This window comes from Camarhynchus parvulus, chromosome 2 (genome assembly GCF_901933205.1).
Source record: "Camarhynchus parvulus chromosome 2, STF_HiC, whole genome shotgun sequence".
Classification (NCBI taxonomy): domain Eukaryota; kingdom Metazoa; phylum Chordata; class Aves; order Passeriformes; family Thraupidae; genus Camarhynchus; species Camarhynchus parvulus.
Window position 1 is genome coordinate 33,432,009 of NC_044572.1, and position 26,618 is coordinate 33,458,626.

At 39.8% G+C, this 26,618-nt stretch overlaps 1 protein-coding gene across 2 annotated transcripts; it reads left to right on the plus strand.

Moving 5' to 3' along the window:
- The first annotated feature begins 6,797 nt into the window (after positions 1-6,797).
- SNX10 (sorting nexin 10) lies at positions 6,798-26,581 on the plus strand. 2 transcript variants are annotated; one of them, XM_030943583.1, is made up of 6 exons: positions 6,798-6,847; positions 12,111-12,197; positions 14,844-14,944; positions 15,522-15,620; positions 23,445-23,660; positions 24,102-26,581. In XM_030943583.1, exons 1-6 carry the CDS (start codon positions 6,824-6,826, stop codon positions 24,178-24,180), a joined length of 606 nt encoding a protein of 201 aa, XP_030799443.1. In that variant the 5' UTR covers positions 6,798-6,823; the 3' UTR covers positions 24,181-26,581. The 2 variants fall into 2 exon arrangements, with proteins under 2 accessions (XP_030799443.1, XP_030799444.1); XM_030943584.1 differs by lacking the exon at positions 6,798-6,847 and adding an exon at positions 10,068-10,194.
- The last annotated feature ends 37 nt before the right edge of the window (positions 26,582-26,618 follow it).

Here is a 26,618-nt window from a genome sequence, read left to right on the forward strand (position 1 = left end):
CAGAGAAGGAAGTGTAGTGATAAGACTGCATAGTATTTGCTGACTTTTGCTCTGCTTATGCTGCTGCAAAGATACAGCTTCCATCAGCCCTTCTTTTCCTGTGGTAAGTAAAAATTAATTATTACAGAAATACGTTGAGAAAGACAAATTTTTAAGGCAACTTAATTTTATTTTATGCAATGAAATACTTAAGTCCTGAGAAAAACATGATTTTTGAAAGAAAGACATACATTTTCTGAACCTTCCTTCAGAAGCATTTAATATTTTTCTTAGGAATTTAATCTATGTTCTGAAATGCTGAGACTTTAGTCTCTTTACAACCCCACCTTGTTGGTTTCTAAAAGTAACAGCTGTCTGATGTGTTGTTTGTAACTTACATCATGTAATAAGTACCTAGGGGTGGTTTATCTGTCTGTGTTGGTGGACCTCGTAAGATCTGTGTATGGTTTATGCACAGTGTGTACGTCCTCACTCATCACCTCTGCAACTGAACGGAACTGTCACTTGCAAGGTGCACAGTGCTACTCAGCAAGTGGTTTAGCCTGGAAATTACTTGCTGCTTTCCCTTTTCAGAGGTAGTTTCAGTACCAGTGGTGTGCCTGTTCTGTGTAAGTATTAGTAAGAAGCCTTGATCCAGTGTTTTCCATGTTGAGTACAGCTGAAAAGATGGTTGATTTGCTGGCTTGCCAAGATTGCTGATTCTTCCGAAATTGATTTTTTCCTAGCTCAAGGAATCTCAAAAGCTCCCTGGAGCAAGCACACTTCTGAAACTGTACCTTGAAGGTCACCAATGCTTCCTTCAAAGACTGCCTTATCTCTTGGTCAACCTTCTGAAAATGTCCTAGCAACAAAACCTGTGATTATGTATGGCACAAAAATCGTTTTGCATAGTTTAATCTACTTCTTATGCACCATAAAAATTGGAAAGAGTAGCAAAGGCAGGATCACATGGCAGACCAGCTTGACAGGCTGCCTGAAGACAGGAGCTGGAGCTGCAGGAAAGTTCTGAGGGGCCCCCTGGTTGTCTCCAGAAGCAGTGGCAAGCATTAGCCCTGAGGAATAAATAATTACCGTGACCAGCTCTGGCATGTAATGTTTTTTTCAGTTACTTGACCCCCAATTACTGTTCTGTAGTTGTTACCTAAAATCCCAAGATGCCAGTGTTAGCCTTACCAGTAGCTTCTCTTAAGAGAAAACCATAGTAATCCTCTGAGATCAGCAACCCACTGAAACTGCAGAATATCCATGAAGTCCTTTGGTTGTGTGTATATCTGCAATTTGAGCCTGAAAAAGAAAAAACCAAAACAAACAAAACCCCCTTCCCCCCAGAAACCAAACTGACCCATCAGCAGCAACAAAAAGAGAATGGGGAAACATCTGAATAGCTCTCTCCTACTTTGAACAGATTTCTTAGTACTTCTTCCTTGTTTATCTTTAGGCTTTAAGAGGTTTCAGAAGGGCTTGGCATATAACTCATGCTGCTGTCCAGCAATATTGTATTAACTTGAAGCAATTGAAAGCGTGGTATAATACCACTGTAATTGGAAATCTGTGACCCACACCTGACACTGTAATCCTTGTGATGTATTTATTTTGGAGGGCAGAGGGAAATTAGTATTTTTCATTAACTCTTTGATTGTCAAGTTTCTCTGAAACAAATGAAAATTTCTTATATATTGTCTTTTTTTTTTTTTTTTTTTAATGATCCAGATTCATCCTTCTGGTAAAACATGTCTTACTAGCCAGCAAGATTGCAGGACAAGGGAACAGCTGACTGGGGAGAAATGCTAATGTAATGGTTAAGGAGAAACTGTCTTATACCTCATGGCCATAAAAAAGTGTTTAGAAACTAAATGGAGTGAAATTCCATAGGAAGGAGTAGTTAACTAAGCATCTTGGCAACAGTGCCTGGGAATTTCAAGTGCAGCCACAAAGGCATGATATTTGGCAGTGCCTTTCTACATTGCATTGTGGTGGAAAGGAAGGTGTGTGAATTCTGTCAGTGGTTTGGAAAGCTCCCATTCTTTTAAAAGCAGTTTAGACAGTGTGCTAATTTTTTTCTCAGCAGTGAAGTGATTGTGCTCCTACTGTGGTACAACACTGATGAAACTGGTACTTTGATCCTGGGAAGTGAGAAGGATTTGCTCAAGGGGTACTTCATTTTGTGAACTTCACTAAGCAGGCTGCAGACCCCTGACTGTTGTGTAGCGTATAGATGAAAATGCTCATGACTTTCATACTCTTTTCACTTTTGACCCACAGATCCTTACAGTAATTTGCTGAGGGTGAGGCAAATGACCATCAGGATAGATGAAAGGAGGAAATGTGCTCAGTGACCTGCACAGTCTTGGATTTCAGTCCTCACCATCTGGTTCATGGACAGTGAGGAACAGGAGTGAACTCATGGGTCTGATCAGTACAGTTGGGTTGACCCCAGGTGTTAAGTGGAACAGGTGAAGTAGAAGGCTTATGCTGCATTTGAGTTATTCTGGATTGACTGAAAGTCCCTGCTTGAGGAGCAGGATTTGAATAAGATTTTTCACATCAACCAGAGCTGTAGTTCTGTGATAGCCATGTATCTGATTGCCGTAAATGCCAAGCTGTGTTAGGATGTGGTCAATTTGGCAACACAAAATGGTCTGTTTTTATAGGTTGAGGGTTTTTTTGAGCTCTCCAGAGCATCTCTTAATTATTCTTCCTGTTCCTCCCAGTTCTCCCATCACCCCTGCCTGTGTGTTTTCCTTACAAATCCACACAGATCACTTGCCTTTCAGGAACATAGTGTGGCCAGATGCACATGGGCATGTTCTTTGACAGTGAGCTCCATGTATGGATGCAGCTGAACTTCCTACAGGCTGTAAATGAAAATTATTATGACTTTGTTTGAGTCTTAAGGTGAGCAAAACACAAAATGCAGGAAAGACTTGTAAGCATTTAGAGATTCAATTTTTCTCTCTCTCTTGGTCATATTGAAGCCTTGAATTAAAGTTTCATTTGATACTGATCATGGGAACAACCCTGAAAGCACAGCTGAGGACTTTGCTTATGACTGGATAGTACTTTCCATCATCACCAAGGTCTAAAACTAAATCACACTTCCCCATTAAGGCCTGAAGATGGTAATTTAGTTATATGATTAGAAATAACCAAAGATGGATGGATGGATGGATGGATGGATGGATGGATGGATGGATGGATGGATGGATGAGCTGACTACTGTCATTTATCCTTGAGAGGAAACACTGACCACGTGGAATGCATGAGCACTCCCAGAGCTGATAAGGATATTGCATAAGTCACTGCCCAGTAATGAGTGAAACTGTAAAATTTCAGTGCAGCTAAATACAGCTACTGGTGAGGCAGCCAGGAGGGCTTGCATTTGTTCATGCTGTTCTTAGAGCAAGTTGATGTGGTTTTTGTCTGCATGAGTGCTCGAGTTTTTATCTTTCAGTATGAGAACGCTGGGGAGAAATCACTTCCTCCTTCAGGAGCAGTCCATCTACATGATAAAAGGGTATATCCCTAGTAATGTTAGATTATCTGTTTTAATTTAGATTTTAAAATAGAAACTAATCTCTAAAATATGAAATCAAATACTTGATATTATTTATCTATTACCCTTAAGAAGAGCACTGCAGTTTATCTGTTTTCCCTAAGAAAAGTACTGCAGTACTTGTGGTTTTTTCTTCCCTCTTCTTCCTGGTTCTTTTTCAGGCACAGGAAGTATGGCAATTCATCCTACATAATCTTTTGCTTTTGAGTGGTTGCTGTTAGCAGCTGTGGAGCTGTTCTCTGGCAGTTTTGTTGGTTATGCAATTAAGAACCACAAAAAATACGTACTGCAAGAAGCAGTTTATATAGTATATGAAACTAAGAAAAAAAAAAGAGAAGTTTTCAGACTGATAATGGATCAGAAGCAGGACCAAAACTTACTCAAAGCAACGTGGGGGGGTTTTCCCAGTCTCAGCAGGAAGTGTTTTATCAAAACTACAGACCAGCCGCTGGCTTTTTTGATTCTGTTTCCCAGCACTTGTTCATTTCGCTGTCAGAGGAAATTTTGCTTAGAGTAAAAAGACCAAAAGCCTTCTGTTTGTCTTCTGATGGGTGTTTTTCTCCATCACTGGTATTTTGGCTGTTTTTTTCTCAAGATACAAAGATAACTTCTTAAGCAGAAGTTTTACTAGCTTCACTGTGCGTTCTGCTTCACTGGCTTCTCCGTGTGTTACAGAGGTCCCCAAATATATATCTTGCTACCAGACAGAATATTGCATTCAGTATATTTGCAAGTGGCTGCAGCATGACTGGGCAATCTCACTGAAATCAGGCAGCCTTGGGGGGCTTGCAGTTCCATTGTTGATTTTTTTTCCGAATTACTTGATGAAAAACTGATGTATTTTAAATATTTTAGGAAGCTTTTTGGTGCTGAAATATTAATTTTTTCGCTATTAAATGTTTAAAATTGTGATGGCTGTTTGGAGTTTAAGCTGTTCTTGCTAACCTGTACCAACACATAACTTGGTCATTAGAAAAACAGATGACAGAATGAAACATGCTATTTCAGCCTTGTCATTCGCTAGCAGTGTTAGGAATGAGATATTTTGGGCTTGCATAATTTCTCACTTGAATCAGCTTAGAGGCAGGGGGGAAACACACTGCAGAATTTGATGGAATAAAGATACATAACTGGAAAAAAAATTTTGCATTGCCATTTTGAAAAAAAAACCACAGCACATTCAAATGTGAAAGGGGGGATAATTACCTCAAACTGTATAGGTTTACAGCTATACTCAGTGGGGAGGGATAGCAGAAAGAATCTTCTTCAAACAGCCTGAGCCCAACATAGGTGATTTTTTTGTCTGTACTCAGCACTTGTGAGGCTGCACCTCGAGTCCTGTGTCCGGTTCTGTGTCCTTCACTTGTGAAGGACATTGAGGTGCTGGACACAGTCCAGAGAAGGGCAGTGGAGCTGGGGAGGGGTCTGGAGACTGAGTCCTACGAGGGGCAGCTGAGGGAGCTGTGGATGTTCAGCCTGGAGAAAAGAAGGCTCAGAGGAAGTATTATTGCTCCCTACAACTGCCTGAAAGGAGGCCGTAGCTGGCTGGGGATCAGCCTGTTCTCCAGGCAGCCAGTGACAGGACAAGAGGACGTGGCCTCAAGCCGTGCCAAGGAAAGTTCAAGCTGGACCTCAGGAAGAATTTCTTCACAGAAAGGAAGTTGTTAAGCATTGGAATAGTCTGCCCAGGGTGGTGGTGGAGACACCATGGAGGTGTTCAGGAAACAGCTATGGGCCGTGGTCTAGTGGACAAGATGCTGGTCAGTCAAAGGTTGGACTTGATGATCTTGGAGACAGCTTAAATGATTATGCAATTCCATGAAAGTCCTGTGATGTGTTCTGGTGCCCTCCAGTTATTTCTCCAAAAGGAAAGTTTCTAACATACTTTTGCATTAACAGCAGTTAGCCCTAGTAAGCCAAATTTTTACTTCCACCTTGCAGAGATGCTTGACACTGCTGAGCCTGTGCAGCAAGAAATGTTTGAGTGCTCTTCTATAACTTCAACTTGGAACATACATGCTAGTTAAGCATATATAAATGGAGTTTAAAAAAAGAATATTTGAGTGTGGTTTTGATATTCCTACTTTATCAGTACCATTCTAGCTATAGAAGTGAAATGATGGCCTTATCTTTATGGAGGTGGGAACTGTACAATGGCACCCTTTAGGATGAAGTCTTATGTATGATCATTTTTATTTGGAAACAGAGTATCCCATTTTGATATAACCGACCCTATAGAAATTTGACAACAAAGTGTTTGTTCCAGAATAACTTCTGGTCAAAGAAATGTATGTGTGCTTATCTTTGTGCTCTGTTTTATTAAAATGGGTGGGGTTTATTATTTGAAAGTGTTTGTAAGAGGCATTGGGTAGGGTTGGGGTGTTCAGCGCTCCTTGGCCGGGCTTGACATAAATATGTAGTTGTATAATAACAAGAGCAGCCTCAAGCTCCATATCACTAAACAGGAGATGATGTGTATATAAGCTGGCAAATAAATAAAGCTGTCCTGCTCTTCCCATGTGGGTACCTGTCCTGAACAAGCTGTCCAGTTTATTGGACTGCAGACACAGTTAAAAATTTATTGGGATTTTCAGCAAAAGAGGAGATTTAAAATATAAGTTAATGACAAGATGTTTCGTTTTGGTCTAATTATCCCCGCCCCTACATGGAGGTTTGAAAACACAGATGCTGTGAAATTTTCCCTGAGTTTTAGCTCTCCTGGAGGATCCAAGCATTTTGCGTCTCCAGTTCTCTGAGTTTGAGGAAGATGGTTAAGATGGGCATTTGATTCTTTTGACTCAGATGTTTTAGGGTCTCTGTACCTCAGCTGCAGTCACACAGACTTGTTCTTGGGCGCCTGGGAGTGAGGCCCAGGCAGCAGTGCCTTGGCTGTGTGTGTGCGCTGGGAGTGCTGGCTCAGTGGAGCTGTTGGAGGTGGGTGCAAGGTTGAACCCTGAGGTGGCTCTTGGAGCAGAGAAGAAAAGCACTGACTTCCAGAGATGAATTGGACTGTCAAGTATGACAAATACATAGAGAAGGGGACTAGCCCAGTGCTTCTAAAAAGGGATTATTTTAAAAATGAATAAATTCTGAGATACAGGTAATGCAGTGGGTTTTCTGTCATATATGGCACTATGCCTGGCTTTTTCCACTGTCTACTAATAAAGGGCAAAAGTGATAATGACCTTTAAATAACTACTAAATACCAATATGATGTCTGTTCTGTTTTTTTTTCCCAGGTTGATTTTTTTTTACTACAAACCAGTGAAGATGACGCCAAAACATGAAATACAGGTAAGTGGTATCTAAGCTTTAATAAAAAAGGATTCAAGTTGTGGATTGAATTTCATTAAGATTCGCATGGATCAGGGAAGACTGGTTGTATTCTTCATACTTTTAGTTGCCAGGATACAGAATATTCTGGAATGATGCAGTGCCAGTTCCTTCTGTTAAAATCTGATAGAAGAATCAGATTTTCATTCAGAGTAAGTGACTGTGCATAAAGGGCTCAGACACTGAGACGGGAGAGAAAGATTTGGATGGAGTCTTCTTTTTATCAGTTTTAGATATTTTATAGGGACAATGGTTGGATCTGGATCTGATCTCTGATTACCAGCTGCACAGACCACAAGAATCCTATTTGCATGTTCTCTTCTGCTCAGTCCAATGAACATTAGAGGTTTCAACAAATATTTTGCCTCAGCTCTTAGTTCCTTATCAGCCTTACTACACAGCATGCGTGGAGTCAAGATGCCAACATCCACAGCATGAAAAGTCCCATGGCTGATCCTTTTACTAACAGGCAACCTGATGGGATATGCTATTTTTCTTGGAAGCTTTGTGGAAAATTACTCTTCAGGGGTTATTGACTAATCATATGTATAATAGGAGCACAAGCTCATCACCTGATACAGTCCTGAGCGCAGACATTTGAATTAAAATGCAGCTGAAGTGATTAAATACAAATAGTCAACCAATGTGAGATTATTTTTATTCCTCCTTATTGTGGTAGATTTTCCCCTCATATTAAAAATAGATATTTCCATGTCAGATTTCCTATTTTCCTTGTAGGAAAATGTTAAGAGATTTCTGAGAAAGGCACATTTTTTGTGATCAGATTCTGTATAGGAAGGGTTCTGCCTTATCCTTTTCTCTGAGGAATCTATTGCATTATGCAGAAATATATCCAAGAAAAGAAAAGAGAGAAGGGGAAGAAAAAAAGAAACAGAAAAATTAAAAGAGAAAGATTTATTGTGTTTGCTTCAGCTGCCTTTATGGGTTGTTTTTCTTTTTGAGGCAGATCCAAAATGGAACATTTTGTTTTTCCAGGCTTGCGTCTATGTGACCTCAGTGCTGTCCTTAAGTCTCCTGTCAACACTCGTGTTCTTTGCATAGATCTGTAACCATGAGGGAGTAGGTGTAATCCAGGTTTGGGTGTCACTTTGGCTGTTTTGTCATTTATGTGTGACCCTGTCTACTCGGACTGCTCCTGGCCTTGAGGACAGGTTAGCAAAACACCACCAGTGCCACGCTTAAACTGGCTGCTTTAGCCAGGAATTAAAAGGCACATGCAGCCAGAGAAACTGCTCTGCAATTTCTGCTTGTTAAGTAGTTCTGACTGCGTTTGGGGCAGATTTGAAGATTCTGAATATTCATGAGGATGTTCAGGTCAGTATTGCTGCTGGGCTCTCTATCAAAGCTATAGCTTTAGCAGTTTGGACAGAAAATTGTTTGCCTCTGAATTTAGTAGTTTCCAGAGAGAAGGAATAAATGGAGATGCCACATCTTCCAGTACCTTTCTTTTGAGTATATACTGTTCCCAGTGCAAGAGGCCTCCTTGCCCAAGCCTGGACACTTTTAACAGCAAATTTTGGTTTTGAGAGAATTGTCGCTCTGAAGCGTTACAGGATGCATATTCTTGCATGCATTGATATATATATTGTGCCACTCAAAAAACCCCCAACAACACAACCAAGAAAACAAACCAATGAGAAAACAAAACTGAAAGTATGTGTAGTGTGACATAATAGCTAGATAGATCTGTAGTTCTGGAAAAACCAAGCAGCACTGGGCAATGGGGGGAAGACACCTTGTACAGGATTGCAGCTGGCAAAATGTAAAGTCCCTGAAACCTCGGCTGTCTTTGTACTGAGTCTCCTGTGTTGTACAGCTGGACTGCAGTATAGTTTTGTGACAGGTGATTAAGTTAGTCTTTAAGTGGTCTGTGGGAGGGAGAGGTCAGCGTCACCTCCCCCAGGTGTACAGTGCCTTACTTGAGAAAAGACATGTCTGTTGAGAGTGTCCTCAGTTTTATAGCAAAATGGGGAGGGAGTGGAGTACATAGAGAGGAGAAAGGCAGTTATTACCCAGTATTGCTGTAATCTTCTGGTTGTTTGTGACCAGTGAATGCAGGATGCACTGAGCATATAACAGCAATCTCACAGAGAAGTGGGTATTCTGCCACCTGACTCTGCTTGGACCATAACATAGCCTGTTTGTGAATATTGACCTTTACTCTAGGGGCGCAAAAGCATAGGTATCTTTTCTGGTAGTGGATCATCACTTATACTGGCTGGTTAGGTCTGCTTTGATTAGAGCAATGCTCTTTTCCCAGTGGGATCTTGTATTCTGGAGAAGACTTAAAGGTCAAGAGAAGGAACAGTCTACATGTGCAATGCCACTGTTTCAGAGCAGCAAAATCTGTAATGGGAATAACACTTCCTGGATTCAAGAGATGAATAGGGGAAGTAACCCTAAATCTTGAGAAAGGCTGTACATTTTTATTTTTCATTTCTAGTTGCTTACTGTTTATCTTGCTTCATTCTAAACTCAATATTGTCATTTTTTCGGTAAGTAAGGGGGGAAAAAAAGGAACACCCAGTCTTCTGTTGAAATCCTAGTGTTTCATATCAAAGCTGACACTGACTGTGTCTGAGGGCTGTGTTTTGCTGAGGTGCTATGCTGTTCTGCACATCATTTTTTGTCTTGGCTCAGTTCTTTACTGCTTAGACACTTCCTGCCATGGCATATACAGCAGGTCTTATTTCTTTGGTAGGTAGAGTCTGAAGGGTTTTAACTTCCTCCTTGTTGAAACTCAGTGACTAGTTAATTGTACAGATGTGTACAGAAGTTTTCCAATGTAAATCTTGTGGTCTAGAATGATTTGCAAGGTAAGCCATAGCTAACCAACATCTTATCCAATAGCAACTTTTAGTCACAATACTTTGGTACTGTAAAACTTTGAAAGAAGTATTTTACTTCAAAGACTGTTTTGATTGTGTACAAAGGAGAGGGTTATGGAAGGTTATTTGGAAATGGGGTGATTTGGGGAACCTGGACAAAAGGAAAGTCAACAAGAAGCTGATACAGCAGTAGATGAGAGGAAGGAGGCTGAGGTCAGGTTATAAGCAGGCTGCCTGAGGTTGTGGCTCCTGTGCTGCAGCAGTTGAAGGGAAAATGAGTGCAGTGTCTAGTTCGAACATTCTTGGCATAATTTCTCTTCTTCCACTTGCAGGACTGATGCATTCAGTGCTCAGCAAAGGAAAGAAAGTATGTTGAGAAGTGGTTGCAGCTTTGGAGAAGATTGGGACACAGGGAAATAGGAATTTGGGGAAGACAAAACCTTGCGACGTAAAAAGATGGTACAGTGGGTCTGATAGTCTGCTCTATCTACCTACCTACCTACCTATGTATGATAAATATTACAGGCAGTGAGGCAGGTGGAGAAAAACAACCCAAAAAATGGTGTCCTCTCCTGTGTTCGGCACATTGCTGAATATCTTCTCTGGAACAAAAGTGACTTCCTCATATGTCCCACTGGTGTTTTTGTAAAAGTAGAGGCATGACCCTCAGCTGGTAGAAATGATTAAAGCTCTGATCATTTGTTCCTCTTGTGTCATGCTGGCTTGGGGTTAAAAAACTGCAGGGAAGAATTTGCCCTCTGGTGCTCTTCAGCGATGAAAGAAGCAGCAGAGGCAGCAGGAGGAGCCTTTCAAATGTGTTTTATTTGGCAGGGTGTTCATGATACTCACCAGAAAGGTAACCACCAATTACACAGCAGACACCCCTGGGACCAGGAGCTGGGCTAAGGAACATAAAAACAGAAGTTGTGTCCAGCCATCAGGCCACAAGCTCCCCATCTCAGTAACACCTGGAAATCAGGGAGGGAAATTATTTAATCCCGACCTTGAATGTCTCCCTGCTACCTACAGAGTGCAATGGCTGTCCAGAAAAAAGTGTATCTTTGCATTTCAAGGTTGTTCTTCTCCTGTCAGTCCGCTGAAGGTTTGCAGTGGTGGTACATGCAAGTGTGTGTTAGAGGAGAATACTTGGCTGAGGAATAAAGCTTTTATTTCTTATGTCTTTGGTTTGGACATAGGAAGACACTCTTTGAGAGCTTTCTAGTTCAAGATTTCTTGATTTATGCAAATATGCACTAAAAAAAGCATGTTTTTTTACCAGAGATGCTGTCATTCCTCCCACAGTTGATTCCTGTACCTGGAGATCCTGCGCAGTGCCTTCCTCTCAGGGGGAATACATCTACAGCTTAAAGTGATACTTTTCTTTAAGTCTTTGCTAAGTGGTTGGTTTAGCCTTGGGGTGAATAGTTTATTTAAGCAATTGGAGTACGGCAGCCTTTACATTTGCTCCAGAGGTAGATGGTATTTAGGCACACTTTTGACCTTTGTATTTATATATATATATATATTTTTTTTTTTTTAATATATATATATACATACACACACACATATATATATATATATATATATATATATATATATATATAAAAAGGAATATTTTCCATCCTAGCATGAATATACAGATTTATCAGGATTTTGGGGTTTGGTTTGGTTTTGTTTTTCTACAACAAAATATTGATCATTAGCTGAGAGTATTGAGAAACATTTCTTTCTTCAGTCTCTTCCAATTCCCATTAGTGTTACATTATAGTAACGTCCACGGGCCCTCTCTCTCTCTCTTTTGGGATCCTTCTAAATCATTATATAAACGTAGAAATCACAAGGAAGTAAGCTAGATATGACAACTTCTACAAGAAATACTCTATATGATTGTCCCTTCAAAATGGGACAGTGTAGCTGTGTTGCTTCCTTGGGCAGGTTGATGGAACGGAAGTGCCCCAGTGCTGCATCTGCAGCTGTGCTCTTTGTCAGTGTTGATTACAAATGTGGGAAAAGCCTGAAATGCCTGCCTCCTTCTCCTTTACATGGGTGACTTTGAGTGTTAGATTTTCAGTTTGTCCCTGCCAAGATCTCGTCTCCCATGCATGAAACATGTATGACTTTGCACAGTGTTACTTAATCTGAAATATTCCTTTTCAGCTAGCAATTTGGCAGGGACTTTCCCAGACATGTGGTGTAGCTCAGATGATTCATTGCTTTATGCTTCTCCATTTTTAGGGTTGCAAAATTCAATAAAACAGCAGTTCAGCTTTTAATCTGACTCAGTAGTTTGTGAAACAGCAGAACAATCAAGAGAGTCCTTAAGGCTGCCTTTGTCTTCTGAAATTAATTGCTTGATTTTTATTATGCACTTACAGGAATTTGTAACTGTCTTGGTGCGAGACCCCAGGATACAGAAAGAAGATTCATGGCATTCTTACATAGACTATGAGATATTTATTCACGTAAGTATAAAAATATGAGAACAGATTCTTTGAGCTCTTATTGCTGTTTCTGTCCAAGCCAGGGTTGTCTTTGGGGTATAAATGGAATTTCTGTTTCTGGGATGCTGGAGGCTATTATTATCTTTATAACAACTGGGATGCAGTGGAACAGGTAAAGTGGGTTTGCCAATGGCCATGTCATGTCATAGGTTTAGCAGCGCTGGGGTGGAACCTAATGTGTTCACATGTGCATTCCACAGTGTCTTGCAACAGCCAATCCTTAGCTTTACTTATCAACTAGAAGACTGTTGCAGACGGTGATATCTTACTGTTGTAGAAGAATGTTGATGTTCAGATATTCATGGGAAAACAACTTTCTTTTCAAGTAATTATCTGGTTATTTGTACTTTAAACTCTCCTCAGTTCTTTTTGCCAAGTTATTGCTTGCTGCAGTGTGGTTGTTTTCGGTGTACCTTGACATTCATATTATGCTAATTTAGTGGTGCTTGGATGTGTGAAGTGGTTGCATTTGGGTTTGTGATTGTAGTCCAGCATATATTAATGGGAGTCCACTTGGCATTATGGTGCTTTCTTTTTGCCTTAAATCTGTCCTATACATAATTTTGTTTTCTTGATTGTTCTTTGGTGGATCACATATGGAAGATGTTATCCTAATTTGCCCAATCTAGATCCAAGGATTTTAATTGCAGTGTAAAATGAAGGTATTTGAGAGCACCAAGTTACATGGTTTATGCTTGGCACAAGACCGAAAGCATTTCCTTATTGTGTGGAAGAGTTAAGCAGTTAGTGTATGAGAGCAAGCAGTCAAATGATGACTTATTAAATGTTTGTGTGATAAGTACTTCTCTCCTGTGTGGCAATCAGAGTTGTGAAACTTTCAAATTTGTAATGTGCTTCAAGTACCGCTTCCAAATCAATTATATTTTTCATTTCTGGTAAATAGAAATTCTGTAGATTTGGCAGGGTGGGTGCTGTATTACTGTTTCACAGACATCAGTGCCTCTGAATAAAAATGTATTAAAGCTTTCTCAGTGACTGTTCAGTTTGGGAGATGTTGTTTAGACCCAGTGTGTCTTCATTCAACTCCAGCCAGCAACTAAGCACCACACAGCTGCTTGCTCACATCCCCCCTGCCCCACCAGCAGGATGGAGGCAGGAGAACTGGGGGGGTGAAAGAGAGAAAACCTGTGAGTTGAGATAAGAACAGTTTAATAATTGAGATGTAGTAATAACATTAATAATAATACTATTAATAATATTAAATAGCAATAATAAAATACTGATAAAGAAATGTTATTAAAATAATTAAAATTTTATTAAAAGTAATTAAAAAAAAGAAAATAAATAAAACTGTAGAAAGACAAGTGATGCAAATGAAAACGTATGCTCAGCACCAAGGAACCAATGCCACCTAGTCCCTCAGTGGCACTCCCCAGCCAGCCTCCACCCTAGTTTGTTGCTGAGCATGATGCCATATGGTATGGAATATGCCTTTGGTCAGTTGGGATCAGCTGTCCCAGCTGTGTTTCCTCCCAGTTTCCCTTGCACCCTCAGCCTGCTCACTGGTGGGCTGGGGTGAGGAGGAGAAAGGCCTGGCTCTGTACAAGCAATGCTCAGCAATAACTAAAGCATCCCTGTGTTACCAGCACTGTTTTCAGCACAGATCCAAAACACAGCCCCAACGACTGTGAAGGAAATTAACTGTCCCCCAGCCAAAGCCAGCATACAGTGATATATGATCCATCACTCGGCATCTCTGAAGCTATCAACTCAGCTTCCTGCCACCACAGTGCCCGGGCTTTTGGAGATCAAGTCCCTAGGTCAGTCCTACCATCCAGACTTCTCAGTGGACTCCAAGTATTGTGTCTAACTGGCTTTTAGGCCAGCTGAGTTCCCCTTCTACTCAGCTCTTAGAGCATTTCTCTTCTCAAACTGTGTGGTATCCTGGATGTGCTCCTCTGTTCCAGGAGGCTGACATCTTTGTGCTCTCTACAGACTGCACCTTGTTATGGCTCCTGGCAGGCAGGGAGGGTGGGCTGGACTGCAGGCAGTTTATTAATGGAGTCCTGTCTGGTATATGGGATTTCATCTAAGTGTATGCTCTGTGGGAAAATTTGGCAAAAGTTTTTAATTTCCACAAATTGTTTCTCTTTTGATGAATTGGCGTTTTCCTAGTGAGCTAATGGTCTTCTGTGGCAAAATTTCCAAGTGCTGCTACTTGCAGAGAGCAGCCACATTGGTTTCTTTGGTTTGATTTAAGTTGGGACTGCACACTGCAAAAACTCTGTGTACCTGTTTGCAGGATTGTAACTAGAATAGGTAGAATCTTTTTCCCCTGCAAAGATAGACGTTATCTACTGAAACTTTTTTCTGAGATCCGTTTTTCCTGTTACTGTGAATTGTACTGTAATCCAAATACCTTGCTTTTAAAAAGAAGGCAATGAAAAGTATTTCCCTGAGAAGCAGTAGAAACTGTCAGCAGTCCTGCCTGAGGTAAAGCACAGCCCTTAACATAAACTGAATTAATGTCAAGCTTTCCATTGGTGTCTCGGGCATTAGTATAACATTTTGGATGTGTTGTTAATACCATGCCTGCACTTTAGCTTAAGCTGATTTGCAAAGTAAATGTTTTTTATTTCCCAACAGACAAACAGTATATGCTTTACAAGGAAAACATCCTGTGTTAGACGACGCTATCGAGAATTTGTTTGGCTCCGGCAGAGGCTTCAGAGCAATGCAGTGCTTATGTGAGCAACTTTATATATTTAATAATCTGTCAGTCATGGAGGGAAGTATTGTTTCATCCTAATTCAGAGAACTACAGAAATCAGATCTGGAAAGTATCCTGTGTTTCTTAGCACAAGTTTATTCTGTAGAATGCATTTTATGGGCTTTAAACCCAGAAGAATGTGTTTTGTACTTACAACCTTTTTTTGGTGAGCCCCCCTCCAATTTGTGAGAGACTTGATTTGTATTTTCTTTTGCTATGCATGAGTAGCAGAAATAACAGTCTAGTGTAGGTATTTGTACCTCCTCTGTGTTCTTCTTCAATGTGCTTAGGTCATGCAAACACCATAAGAGACCCAGCCAGACATGGATTCAGGCTTAACAACTGGACCAGAAAAAACAGATTAATTTATTTTTCCCCTTTGAGGTGTGTGAGAGGCCCTTCAGTTTCTCAACCTTGTGTTCCCAAATTGATTTCAAAAGCTTCTGGAACATAACCCATGATTTTCACATGCTTGGGGTTGCCATTTGCTTTCTGCATTTTTCTCTGCTCTTTTACATTTGGTTTTACTGTGTATTTTTTTCCTGTTTATAAAGACAGCTACCTGAACTGCCATCCAGAACTCCGTTTTTCAACATGAACAATCCTAATCACGTGGACCATCGCCGTCAGGGTCTACAAGAATTCCTGGAAAAGTGAGTACAGCCTATCCAGAGGGGTTGGAATTTTTATGAGGTCATCAATTTCTGGTTTAAAATAGCTCATCTCTGGTACTTGAGAGCCACCATGTGGTCATCTGTACATGCTACACGTTTAGTTATATTTTTTTACTTGCACTGTCATAATTCATACACGTGACTTCAGCTCTAAGGGTTGGTTATAAGGAGGCTTCAGCTGGCGCTTTTCCATTGTGTTTCATTGCACTGATTATAGATAATAGGCTTAAATTTAAATCACTTTGTAATTGCATACTAAGTTTGGGAGATCTTTCACTGTGATGTCTGTTTCTAGCTTTCAATAAGGAGCTGGATATTCTTGTACAAAGAAAGCCCCCCCTTTATGTTCATGGAAAATCAGTGTCTTTGTGGGCTAAACCCCTGTGAGCCTGGGAGAATTCTCTAGTGAGATCTCCTAACACAGAGCTTTCCTAAAATGCAAATTGCTTTGTTTACCAGTCCCACTAGCATAAGCAAGCTCTAGCAGCTGTGACATTTTCACTGCAGCTGCAATCTGTATAAAATCATTCCTCAGGTTTAGCTAGACCCTGACCTGCATTACAAGGGAGCAGTGTATGAGTTTCAGTGCTGCATCCCCCAGTCCCACTGCTATGACCACTTCACCTTCTGCAGTGGCTGAGCCCCTGTTGGTGTAATTTTCTGCCTTTTCTCTACCATTCTTGTCGTGCCCTGGCACTGCTGGTGTGACGGCAGGCTGCTCGCAGCTGCTGGAGCAGGAGCTGTGTGTGCCTCTGCTGGCTGCCTTTAGCTGCTGCTCGGGGTAAGGGCATGGTGAAACACTGCAGCTAGAGGCTATTCATCTTCTTTCCAGTCAGTGCATTATAAGCCTCCCTAACAGACAACAAATCATTGCTCCTGAGGTATATTTGTTAGGCTTAGCAGCTGAAGGCAGGGACAGCTAACTGCTGCAGGAATAATATTCTGCATGCAGTTATATAGGATCTGTGGCCAAAAGGTCAGCCAATAAATACTGGCTGAAGGCACGTGAGACAGGGAAGAGAAAGCAGAAAAGGATTAGAAGATATTTTTACACCTCAGGAAAGAAAAGCAGTGAAATGGAAGGGTTATGCTCCTAGAAGCATGTCAGTGATAATATGAAGAGTGTGGTAGCTCAGGTTCCAGTGTCTGAGCACTTCTGTCTTAGCTGTGCTGCCCCATGGAGTAGTTGTATTTCAAAAAACATTCTCATTTTGAAAGAGGCCAGTCTGATAACAAGGTATATCAGCATCAGAAATGTTTACAACTGCTGTCTGCACTTCAAAAGTCAGAACAGAAAGGTAGATTAACTTAAAAGACATCCTCATGCTCCAATTTTGTGGATGACTGTAGCTGAAATGAGTACTGACAGCAGAAAATGACAGCATGTGGAACATTTCACTATGCTGCTGTTAGTCCAGGAGTGGGAAAAGAAGCAACTCAATTGTAAGGGAATTATTTAAGTGTTTGAACTTGAGTGCAAGAAAAGTGCCAGCTTTCTCTCAGCCGTGGGGAGCATTTGGAAGGAATTTTCAGAGGTTCTGTTGAGATGCACTGGCCTGGCACCGAATGTGCTGTGCCATTGCCCTCTGCTGGCTGGCTCCGCTGTGCTGATGCTGCTGCTGCTGCTCACAGAAGGACCTTCCTATTGGCTCAGCTGCCGTGATGCTTTCTCCCCACCCCCATTTATGACGCTGAACCAAAGGTTATGATTCTTTTTGTGAAATTGAATTTTGTGGAACTCCCTAACGAGAGTTAGTATAAAATATATATATACCTATGTATAATATATAGGTATAATATACATATGTATGTAAAATATACACATATATTCTGTATAGATGTATGTTCTATGTCTGTCATAGGCATATATGAACAATATACATTTGTTATATAGATATTACATGTAATAAGCATATAATACAAATAATAAACATACACACTGGAATTTACTGAAGGTCTTTATCTGGATGCTGCACGTTCTGATGCAGTAGAAAGGGGGGGACCCTAACCCAAAACTGCTAAGCTGAGAGCTCCATTCACCCCAGCAATGACAAGCTCACAATCCTACTGGCGTTTCTTTGTGGCAGTGGGAAGAAATTAGATTGGAGCCTATGTGGATCTGTCTGGGGAGAGGTTTGCAGGTAACATTTTTAAATGCCTGCTTGTGATGCAGGACTCCCAGGTGTTACCAGGATCCGAGACATCTCTGAAGAGCGGGTTTAGATCTTTCAAAATCTTGGTTTGTGCCTGTGCCTGTATGACCAGGTTTGTGCCCTGTGCTATGTGACCAGATTGCTGTAGTGCCTGGTTGTGCTGGAGCCAGGATTGAGCAGCTGGAGGCTGTCTAGTGCTCAGCTTCTGGCCCTGGGAACACTTCCATATTGCCTATATGTGGATGGCTACAGAGCTCTGTTATCTTTCCTCACTTCCCACTCAGGGTGAGTTAGCACAGGGCACAGTGTGTACTTAGAGCTTTTGTGAAGCCCCTCCGTGCTGAGCACAGTAGCATAAGAATTAGGCCAACAGCTGGGAAGTTAAGCACTAGACTTTGGTGAAATCTGGGAACAGGTGTCCCATTTTGATTTGGTTTTACTGCACAAATGCAGGGTAAGATCTGCTTGTCTTACAGGTTATTACCTCTGAGTGATGAAGAGCTGTAAAGCTCACTTCTTGTCTGGGCATAATTTAATATTTCAAGAGGCCATTTGCATTAACGGAAGTGAGCTAGCCCCTTTTCAATTATGAATTACTTTGTAAGAATAAGGAAAATTATGTGTTTTTCCTGCTAAGTATCCTTGTTCTTTGAGGATGCCTGTGAATTCACAGAAAAGTTTATTCTTAAACTAGAGGCCAAAGTTAAAACACTGTCTTATAATTTTAGCTTCTGCAAGATTCTTTCATGCATTTGTGGCTGTGCAGGTCTAACTTTGGGATTTAGATTACCCTCAGAGGAGATCAGGTGGATTTGCTCATGAGAAAATTAATTAACAAAGCCATTTTGAATGAAGTTGAGTTCATTTGATGACTTTTTTTTATTGAATATAGTCGGATCCCAAAAACTTATGTGATTTAGGGAGAAGGATTACTCTTCAATTACTTTTCAGACATGCAGTTTATGATGGGGTGGAAGACACTGAGAGTTTTGAGACTAAAAATGCATAGATCCACAGGGAACAGAGGGCATCCACGGTGTTGCTGCTGCAGAGGGCCGTGCATTGGGCTTGCTGGGTGCCAGAGTGAGGAAGCCACTCAGAATTAATCTCCCTAAGGCAGAGCCATTTTCTGAAGGTGTCTGGCGTCAGGCACCTCCTTGCCTTTTCCACTGCAGTCCCAAGAGCTGCAGCTGGTGCAGGGTCAGAGGTCTCTTCTGGAGGTGTCTCCTGGGTGCTGTCTCAGGGATGTGGAAACTGGGAGACTGGGGCTCAGGCAGGAGCATTGGCAGTTGTGGGGCAGGTGGAACCACCTTGGGCAAGTTGCCTCTCTGCAGTGGAGCCTTGCTGTTGTTTCCTGTCTGGTGAGGGAATAATGTGTAGCAGGCGCATGTGGCTTAATCTTCTCCTAACCGCGCGCATTATCACATACCCAACAGTTGCTTCACAATTGCTTGATATTAGTAACATTTCCTCCCTTATAAAATGTGAAGGAGGAAGCACAGTCAGCTTCTATAAAGAGGAAACTGAGGCTTTGTTTGGTGTGGGCTGGGGCTGAGGGGCTGGATGCTCAACAGAGGGCACTACAGCACAGGCTGTCATCCGTCTCTCAGCTCCTTGGGTTTTTCCCTTGCTCTGGTGAGCTGCTGTAAATGGGCAGAGTAAATTTGTTGAAAACAAAATCGGAGTGTTAACCTTCCACACACATTCAAGTATGCATCTGTCATTGTATTAGGTTACAGTAGATACAGGAAATCTTTAGTTAGGATTAAGTTGTACTGTTCAGCCATATGTTGTTTTTCTCCAGCAGAACAGTGTATAATATACATAATAAAATCATGGTGAAGAAAACCAGATTTTGGACCTTGTCCAAATAACAAAAAACACATGCTTTTTCATTTGTAAATATTTTTGCCATAACACAGGAAAAGAGAAATATTCCTCATATAGTATCCAGCATTTCCTCAAAAATGACATTATTTCTTCTGCTTGTGATGTTTTTCAGTCTTGCTTCTTTAAAGGTCTAGAGATCACGAGCATTTACTGAAAGCTTACAAACAAACATTCACATGGCTATGAATAAAAAATTATTTTATTATCTCTGATTGTAATGTAGAGCCTTATCTTGCAGCCCCCTTAATCACATAAGTAGTCATTATGCATGTGAGCAATCTGGCCAAGAGGAGTGAAATCTCTGACAAGTAATGACTGCTGATGGGATCAAGACTTGCAGGGTTTAGCCTTTCGTTCTTGCAGGCGTGCATAGAAGGTGTGTTGTTCTCGTCAGTGTGCTCAGTCAGTTCATAGGAATGATTACTGTGAGCCGTGACTCTCCAGGAGCGCTGATTTCCATCACTGTGAGCACAGCCCTGCCTGCTCGGGCTGCAGTGAAAGTGCAGAAGCAGCGCTGGGAGCTCTCCCTGCTGTGTCGAGACTGCGCACGCGTCCGGCCTCCGTGAACACATCCGAGTATTAATGTTGTGACGCTCCTCCCTTCCTCCTGCCTTTTTAATTTGTTAGGTGGTGGTTTGTAATTTTAATTTTTTAAGTCCTTGAAGCCAAGTCTACTTTTTAAATGTCAAGCCCTTCACACAGTGAGCCCCCAGGACAGCAAAAGCCCCCAGAGAGCAACTGCTATACCAGCACTAAATACTACTAGTACCATCTGGTGACAAATGTGTGGGTATTCCCTTGAAGAAAGAGTATTTTGAACAGAAAAGCATAGCACTTCTGGGGTAGTGCAGAATTTATTTTACATTTTGGTTGCTTGAAGCTTGCAATTAAAAAGCAGTCTAACCTTTTGGTTCAGAGGAGGTGGGAAAAGCAGCAGTTATTTTTTAATTAAGAGAAAACAGAAATTCTTCAAGGGTACAATGAGGTAAAAGGTATTTGTATATCTGCTTTCAGGATGGTTTTAAATGACTTGCAAAATGCATTGAGTGTTTGGTCTCAATGTGAACACATAGTGAACACACACATACACATATATGAGTATGGGTGTGATTAGCTTTGTGAACATCTTTCCAATTCTGCACCTTGGTTTCTCTTCACTCCCTTCACCTCCAGATGGCACTATGAAGCAGAAAAGAAAATTACTGTGAAATAATGAGTCCAATGTAAAGTAAAATTGGAAATTGAATTATAGCTGCAGAAAAAGGACAGTAGCCTTGAGGTCCTGATCAGTCTGTACTCTTATCACTTTTGTTTGCTGTTCCATGTGTTAGGTTACTGCCGAGTTAATAACAGTGCTTTTGCAGTTCAAGGCTTAGCAGAATTGTACTGGACATGAAATAAAGCTAAAATGAATTTGTGTCCAATATCATTGACATTAGCGCTCATTACTTCTCTGGTGTAATGCCTCAAACCATCTAAAATCAATTTTAAAGATTACCCGTTATTTTATAAAGAAAATAAAATACATTTCAAACAGCAACAGAGCTGTAAGTGTAGTGTAATCTCATGAACAGTTAGTTACTCGTGTTTTCCCTGGTTGGCAGGAAACTTTTGAAGGTACAGCAAGAGGAAAATCTGCGAAACTAAATGCCATTCACAGAATTTAATGACTTGGCTTTTTGCTGTGTTACTTGGCATTAGACACGCAAATGTTAGAATTGCAGAAATGTGCATCTCCTCACTGTGCCTGGGAAAAACAGTAACTGTAGTTACTCTACAGGAAACTCCAGCACATTATTTTTCTTTTGTTTTTCTTCTTTTTGTTGTTTTTTTTTATTTTTTAAGAGAAGTAGAATATTTACTCTGCTGCTTGCATAAACTATAAAAGTGGATTTATTGTTTGGAATGATACCTCTACTTTTTGTTGCAATGTTTGTCTTTGTTTGGAATGTGCATTTATCAAGAGTCAAGGCTGAAATCCTCTTCTAGTGGCTGCTGAATGATGGCTTTTCAAACTGTAATCATGAAGCTGTTGCTGTCAAGGTGTGTGGACCTGTAAATTGTTTTGAATCATTTTTACACAGCTTTTGCTGGATTTTAGACTACAAAGAAGTTTTTCTGTCTGTTAATACATTACCCACATTGATTTTACAGACGGATATTTGCTATTAAAATTGTGAGAACTCAGATTGGATTAAAAAGGCTTTCTCTGTGTGTGAAAAGTGTGCTTATTTTGAACTTCAGCAAAATGTGGTCGTTCTGAGGCTCAATTTCACCCACACCTGGTAGATCATTAGGGCTGTTGGAGACATTTCCTCATTGGAAGGTGTCAGAGTTAGAGTTGTTTGGTTGAGACTGCGTGTTCACCTAGGCAAGTGAAATGTGCATGCACACAAGTATCTTGTGGTTTCATGTAGATATCTCTTACTACTTATTTTAATTTGACAGATTTTTATGGGCTTGAATGAAGCCAGAAATCCTTTTGTGTGTTTATTAAATGTTATTGTAATCTTGGCCGCTTTAGAGAACAGTTTTCAGAACGTATTTGTGTTTAAAACGTTACAGTCCAAACACACCATTAATCTTATTCAAGAGAAGGAACTAATCAGTTACACTTTTCATTTTAGTCAGAGTACCTTTAAAATGCAATATTTCTTTCTGCTCTTACTAGTTCTTACATTAATGTCATCTCTTGTTTCCTGTTGCACAGCAATGACTTTTTTTGGTAAAAACTGTAGCCTAAACGGGTATAAATAAGTATTGAGTCTGAGTAGCTTTGAGATGTTTAAAGATATTTTAATAATATTCTGTGGAGTATTCTTTGGCGTGGTCATAGCCTCTGATGTCTTTATTACACAAGTAAAACCATATACACAAATTGAAGAAGTTTGTTGTTAATCATTCTAGGATTTGTATAGTAAAGAATTCCTTCTTTAAAGAAATGTTGAAGAAAAGTTGCATATCTTTTATTTAAAAATAGAGATGATGATCCTCATTTCTCAGGCCTTGGAAAAGTCTCTCTACAACTTTCTCTGTTACTGGAATATATTGTATTTTGTTTAATTTCATGTGTTTTAAGTAAATACTCTGTGCTAAATTTATTTGGAGGCTTAATTTAAAATATATATGAACCAAATTTTAAAACCTATTTTTGAAAATAATAGCTGGAATTAAATAAAATTTAAGAGGCCCTGAAAACTATCTGCAAGTAAATTAAAATCAGCATAATTTTGGCTAGTGTTGGCTCAGATGTTGACAGGTATTCCAAAGTCCTGATGTTGCACATGTATGAAGTCTGTTCTGCCTACACACTGTCTCTTACACACTTCTTTACTCCACCAAACAAATCGGTGACTTGTAATTTTTATAAAAGCTTGGCTATTAAAAAAAAAAAGAAACCAAATTTTTGCAAGAGTATATGCCCCCAACTGCTTAAAAATCATTAATTGATCCATGTGGTAATAGCAGATGGTTAAGTGGAAGAAATGTCCTTGAAGTTATTCTAATAGCAGATGTGCCTAACTATTAGCTTCATGTTTTTACTCACCTAAAATTCCAAATAATGTAATAAGAAAGTAACACGCACCTAATCATTTTAATATGTTCATTGCCTTCTGTTACTAATTTAGGATTCATCTGAAAACTTTAAAAGCAGGACATCATTTAGAATTTGTACTGGGAAAACACTTTAGAATATATATATATATATGTGTGTGTGTGCAGGTCATATATAAACATTTGCCTTTATTTCCTTTTCCAGGATCCTACGAGATGCATTATTGCTCTCAGATAGTAGGCTTCACCTCTTCCTACAGACTCAGCTAAGCCCAGAGGACATGGAGGCCTGTGTGTCTGGACAGACCAAATACTCTGTTGCTGATGCCATTCTCAGTTTCGCCTCTCTGAACAGACGTTTTCCTATAGAAGATGAAGAGGAAAAAAAAGGAAAAAACGATGCAGACTCTGATTCAGAGAGGTGAATTCTGTATATCCTTACTTTCTGAGATTATATATCCATACATACACATGCACATGCTTCTCTTTTTTGTTGATGTAATACTAAGATAATGAAAAAATTAATTGACTGAGATTTTATTGAGCTGTGACAGCTCATCATAGAAGTCTTCACACACACCTCCACACTGAATTAATGAATGCAGTAGAAATTCAATTATCTGCATTCTGATTATGTGAATTTCATTTAGTCAGACTTGAATTATTCGCGTTTAAATTATCTTGCTAAAAAAATATCCAACTGCACTCCAAATGGCTAATTAAAAGTCCAAATTTCCTGTCTCTCTTTGTGACTGGAGATAATTAAAGTTCTCCTCTGTTACTCAGGCTTTGAGTGTGTTGTGAAAACCAATTTCCTCCTTTTATTTTTTTTTTTCCTCCCCCCCTCTCCCCTTTTCTGCAGTTCATCCTCCGGGCTCGGACCTAGTGATGACAGCATTTCATGTGGATGTAAAGCAAGCCCAGCTTCTGAAGAATCATGAAAATCATTCCTATATTGCTACCTTAAGGACAGTACAGAGCAGTTTCTGCTTTGTTTACTGGTTATGTGTATACCACACAAGCGGGGCTGTCTGGTAACATGAATCTAAAAGACCCATTGTTAATGCAACCATATGTCCTTACAAAATACTCAAACCAGACCTATCTTTTTGGTGATTTTTTTTTTAATGTATCTTGGTGAAGGTCTACATGCTATCTATTTATGTTTTTGTGACTATTAAAATCTCAGTATTGGGTAAGTCATGCTCTTCTGACATATGTGACAGTTAAAATAATTCCTTCAGTGAGTGCGTGTCTCAGATTTAAAAAATAAAGATAACTTAATTCCTCATCTTAAAAGTTGATATATCATATCAAACATATTCAAAGCATCTTTTAGTCATTTGCATCAGAGAAGTTTCATCTTTAGAAGTCATTTGACATTGGTGATGAAATTACACACCCCACCAAGGTACTCACTTTTTAAAGTAGCTCAGCAACATCAGCAAAACAACATTGGTACAAACTATATGCTGCTGACAATTTGAGATATAAATACATCTTCCTCTGGTCCTTCTGTAATGTTTATGGAAAGACTGGTTTTATCATGCGTAAGTACTGAAGGCAAAAATTCTTGAGCATGGTTGCTTAGAAGTTTAGAAATATAAATAAAAATTACATCATTTCTAGGTTTGCTGGAGATTCTCAGCTCCCAGGGAATTATGGATACTCATTCCCAGTGAAAATCCTGGATGAGGTCCATCGAAACCAATGGCTGAATTTTGCACTGACCTCGCTAAGGCCAGGATTTCACCCAACATGTTTAACTTTAGGCATCTATGTGTGAAGGTGCTGGCAGAGGTGTTTTGGTTCAGCAGCAGAAGTGGGGAATATCTCCCTCTGTGAGATGATGATGATCACATAGCTGTAACACCCTGCATGGATGTGGCCCTCTCCACTCTCTGTGAGTTACAGGAGCTGCTGATTTCATTGTGGCTGTAGTTACCACGTTGGAATATTGACTTTTTTCACAAACAAAAGGCAGGCTTGAACACAACTTCTTAACCACCAACACTTATTTTGATTAACCGTCAGTTTTGCTCTTTATTGTTCACAGCAGCTGCGTAGTGTCTTGTCCCAGATCCTGTCAAAGGAGTATGTTTCACGGTGGTGTTGTATTTATATTTGACATTTAACTGCTATTAAAAAGAGCTAGGGGGTCTGATCACCCTAGCAGAGCTCCCATTAACTTCAGTGCGGTAGTTACCGGCCTAGAAATGGATGTAAATACATGCCCCCTTTTTTTTCTTTTTCTTTTCTTTTTAAAGAAAACTGTGGTTACTTTCAAAGAAGGAGCATTTTAAACCTGTGAATTACAGAAACAACAGATTATTAAATAGACAGCTAGTGAGGGGTAGCAAAAACATGTGTGGGCATGTTTTTTTTCTTTTAAAGCATCCAGCTGGGAATGTCTGTAATTTTAGAAACAGGTTTTAGTAGCCTGAGAATAACATCTCCTAGGTAACTACTTTAAGCCACTGTATTTTGTTGATGGTAGCACTTTGTAAGATAAATATCCGTGTATCTTTTTGCTCGGTCTTACTGAATTGCACAAATGTATCTATTCACCATCTCAGCTTCTATGTGAGTTAGCAATGCTATTTTTAATGTAAAAGTGATAATGTTTAACTAAAGCAACAAGTTATCACTAAAAGCAGTTTAAAATAGCTGTTACTCCCAGTCAGAGATTATCATTACTTGATTTTTTTCTATATTATTTTTAAGATAGCACATTAAAAAATGTTTAGCAAATTTATTTAAAAGGTGGGAAGGATTTAAAAAGAAAAACTGGAATAATGTTGAGAAGAATATTACCATTTTTATTTAAGACAATGTAGGTTTTTCTTTTGTTTTAAAAGATTGAGCTAAACTCTTGAAGCACTTTACAGTTCTGGCTTACTAACACATCCTCAGTACCTGACAAAAATTACAGAAACACAAGCTTTGGAGAGCCTTTGTGGCTAATTGTATTTTTTAATTCTAGGAGCTTATCAGTACACCAGCAAGTGTTTTCCAAATGAAGATGTTTCTGAAATAAATGTTTGTTTTCTAAAGCTCTATTGTTATTCTCTTATTTTCTTCGTCATTCTGTCAAAAAAATCTAAGACTGCTATAACTTCCTTCTCAACTTTGACAGAAATTTGTTCTGATATTTATCTTTTGAATGTTATTTGTGTAGCTAGTGTTACTAGAATTTTTCTTTGTAATGGGGGAGGGAAAGTACTTCATGCTCTCTAGTATGTCTCCTTCATGTATCAGCTGTATATAATCACATATAAAGGCTTCAAGTATTCTGTTTCATTGGAACATTAAATGTAGCTTTTACAAATGTAAATGTTCAACAAAAAATAATTTTAATGTCTTTTTTTACTTTAATGAT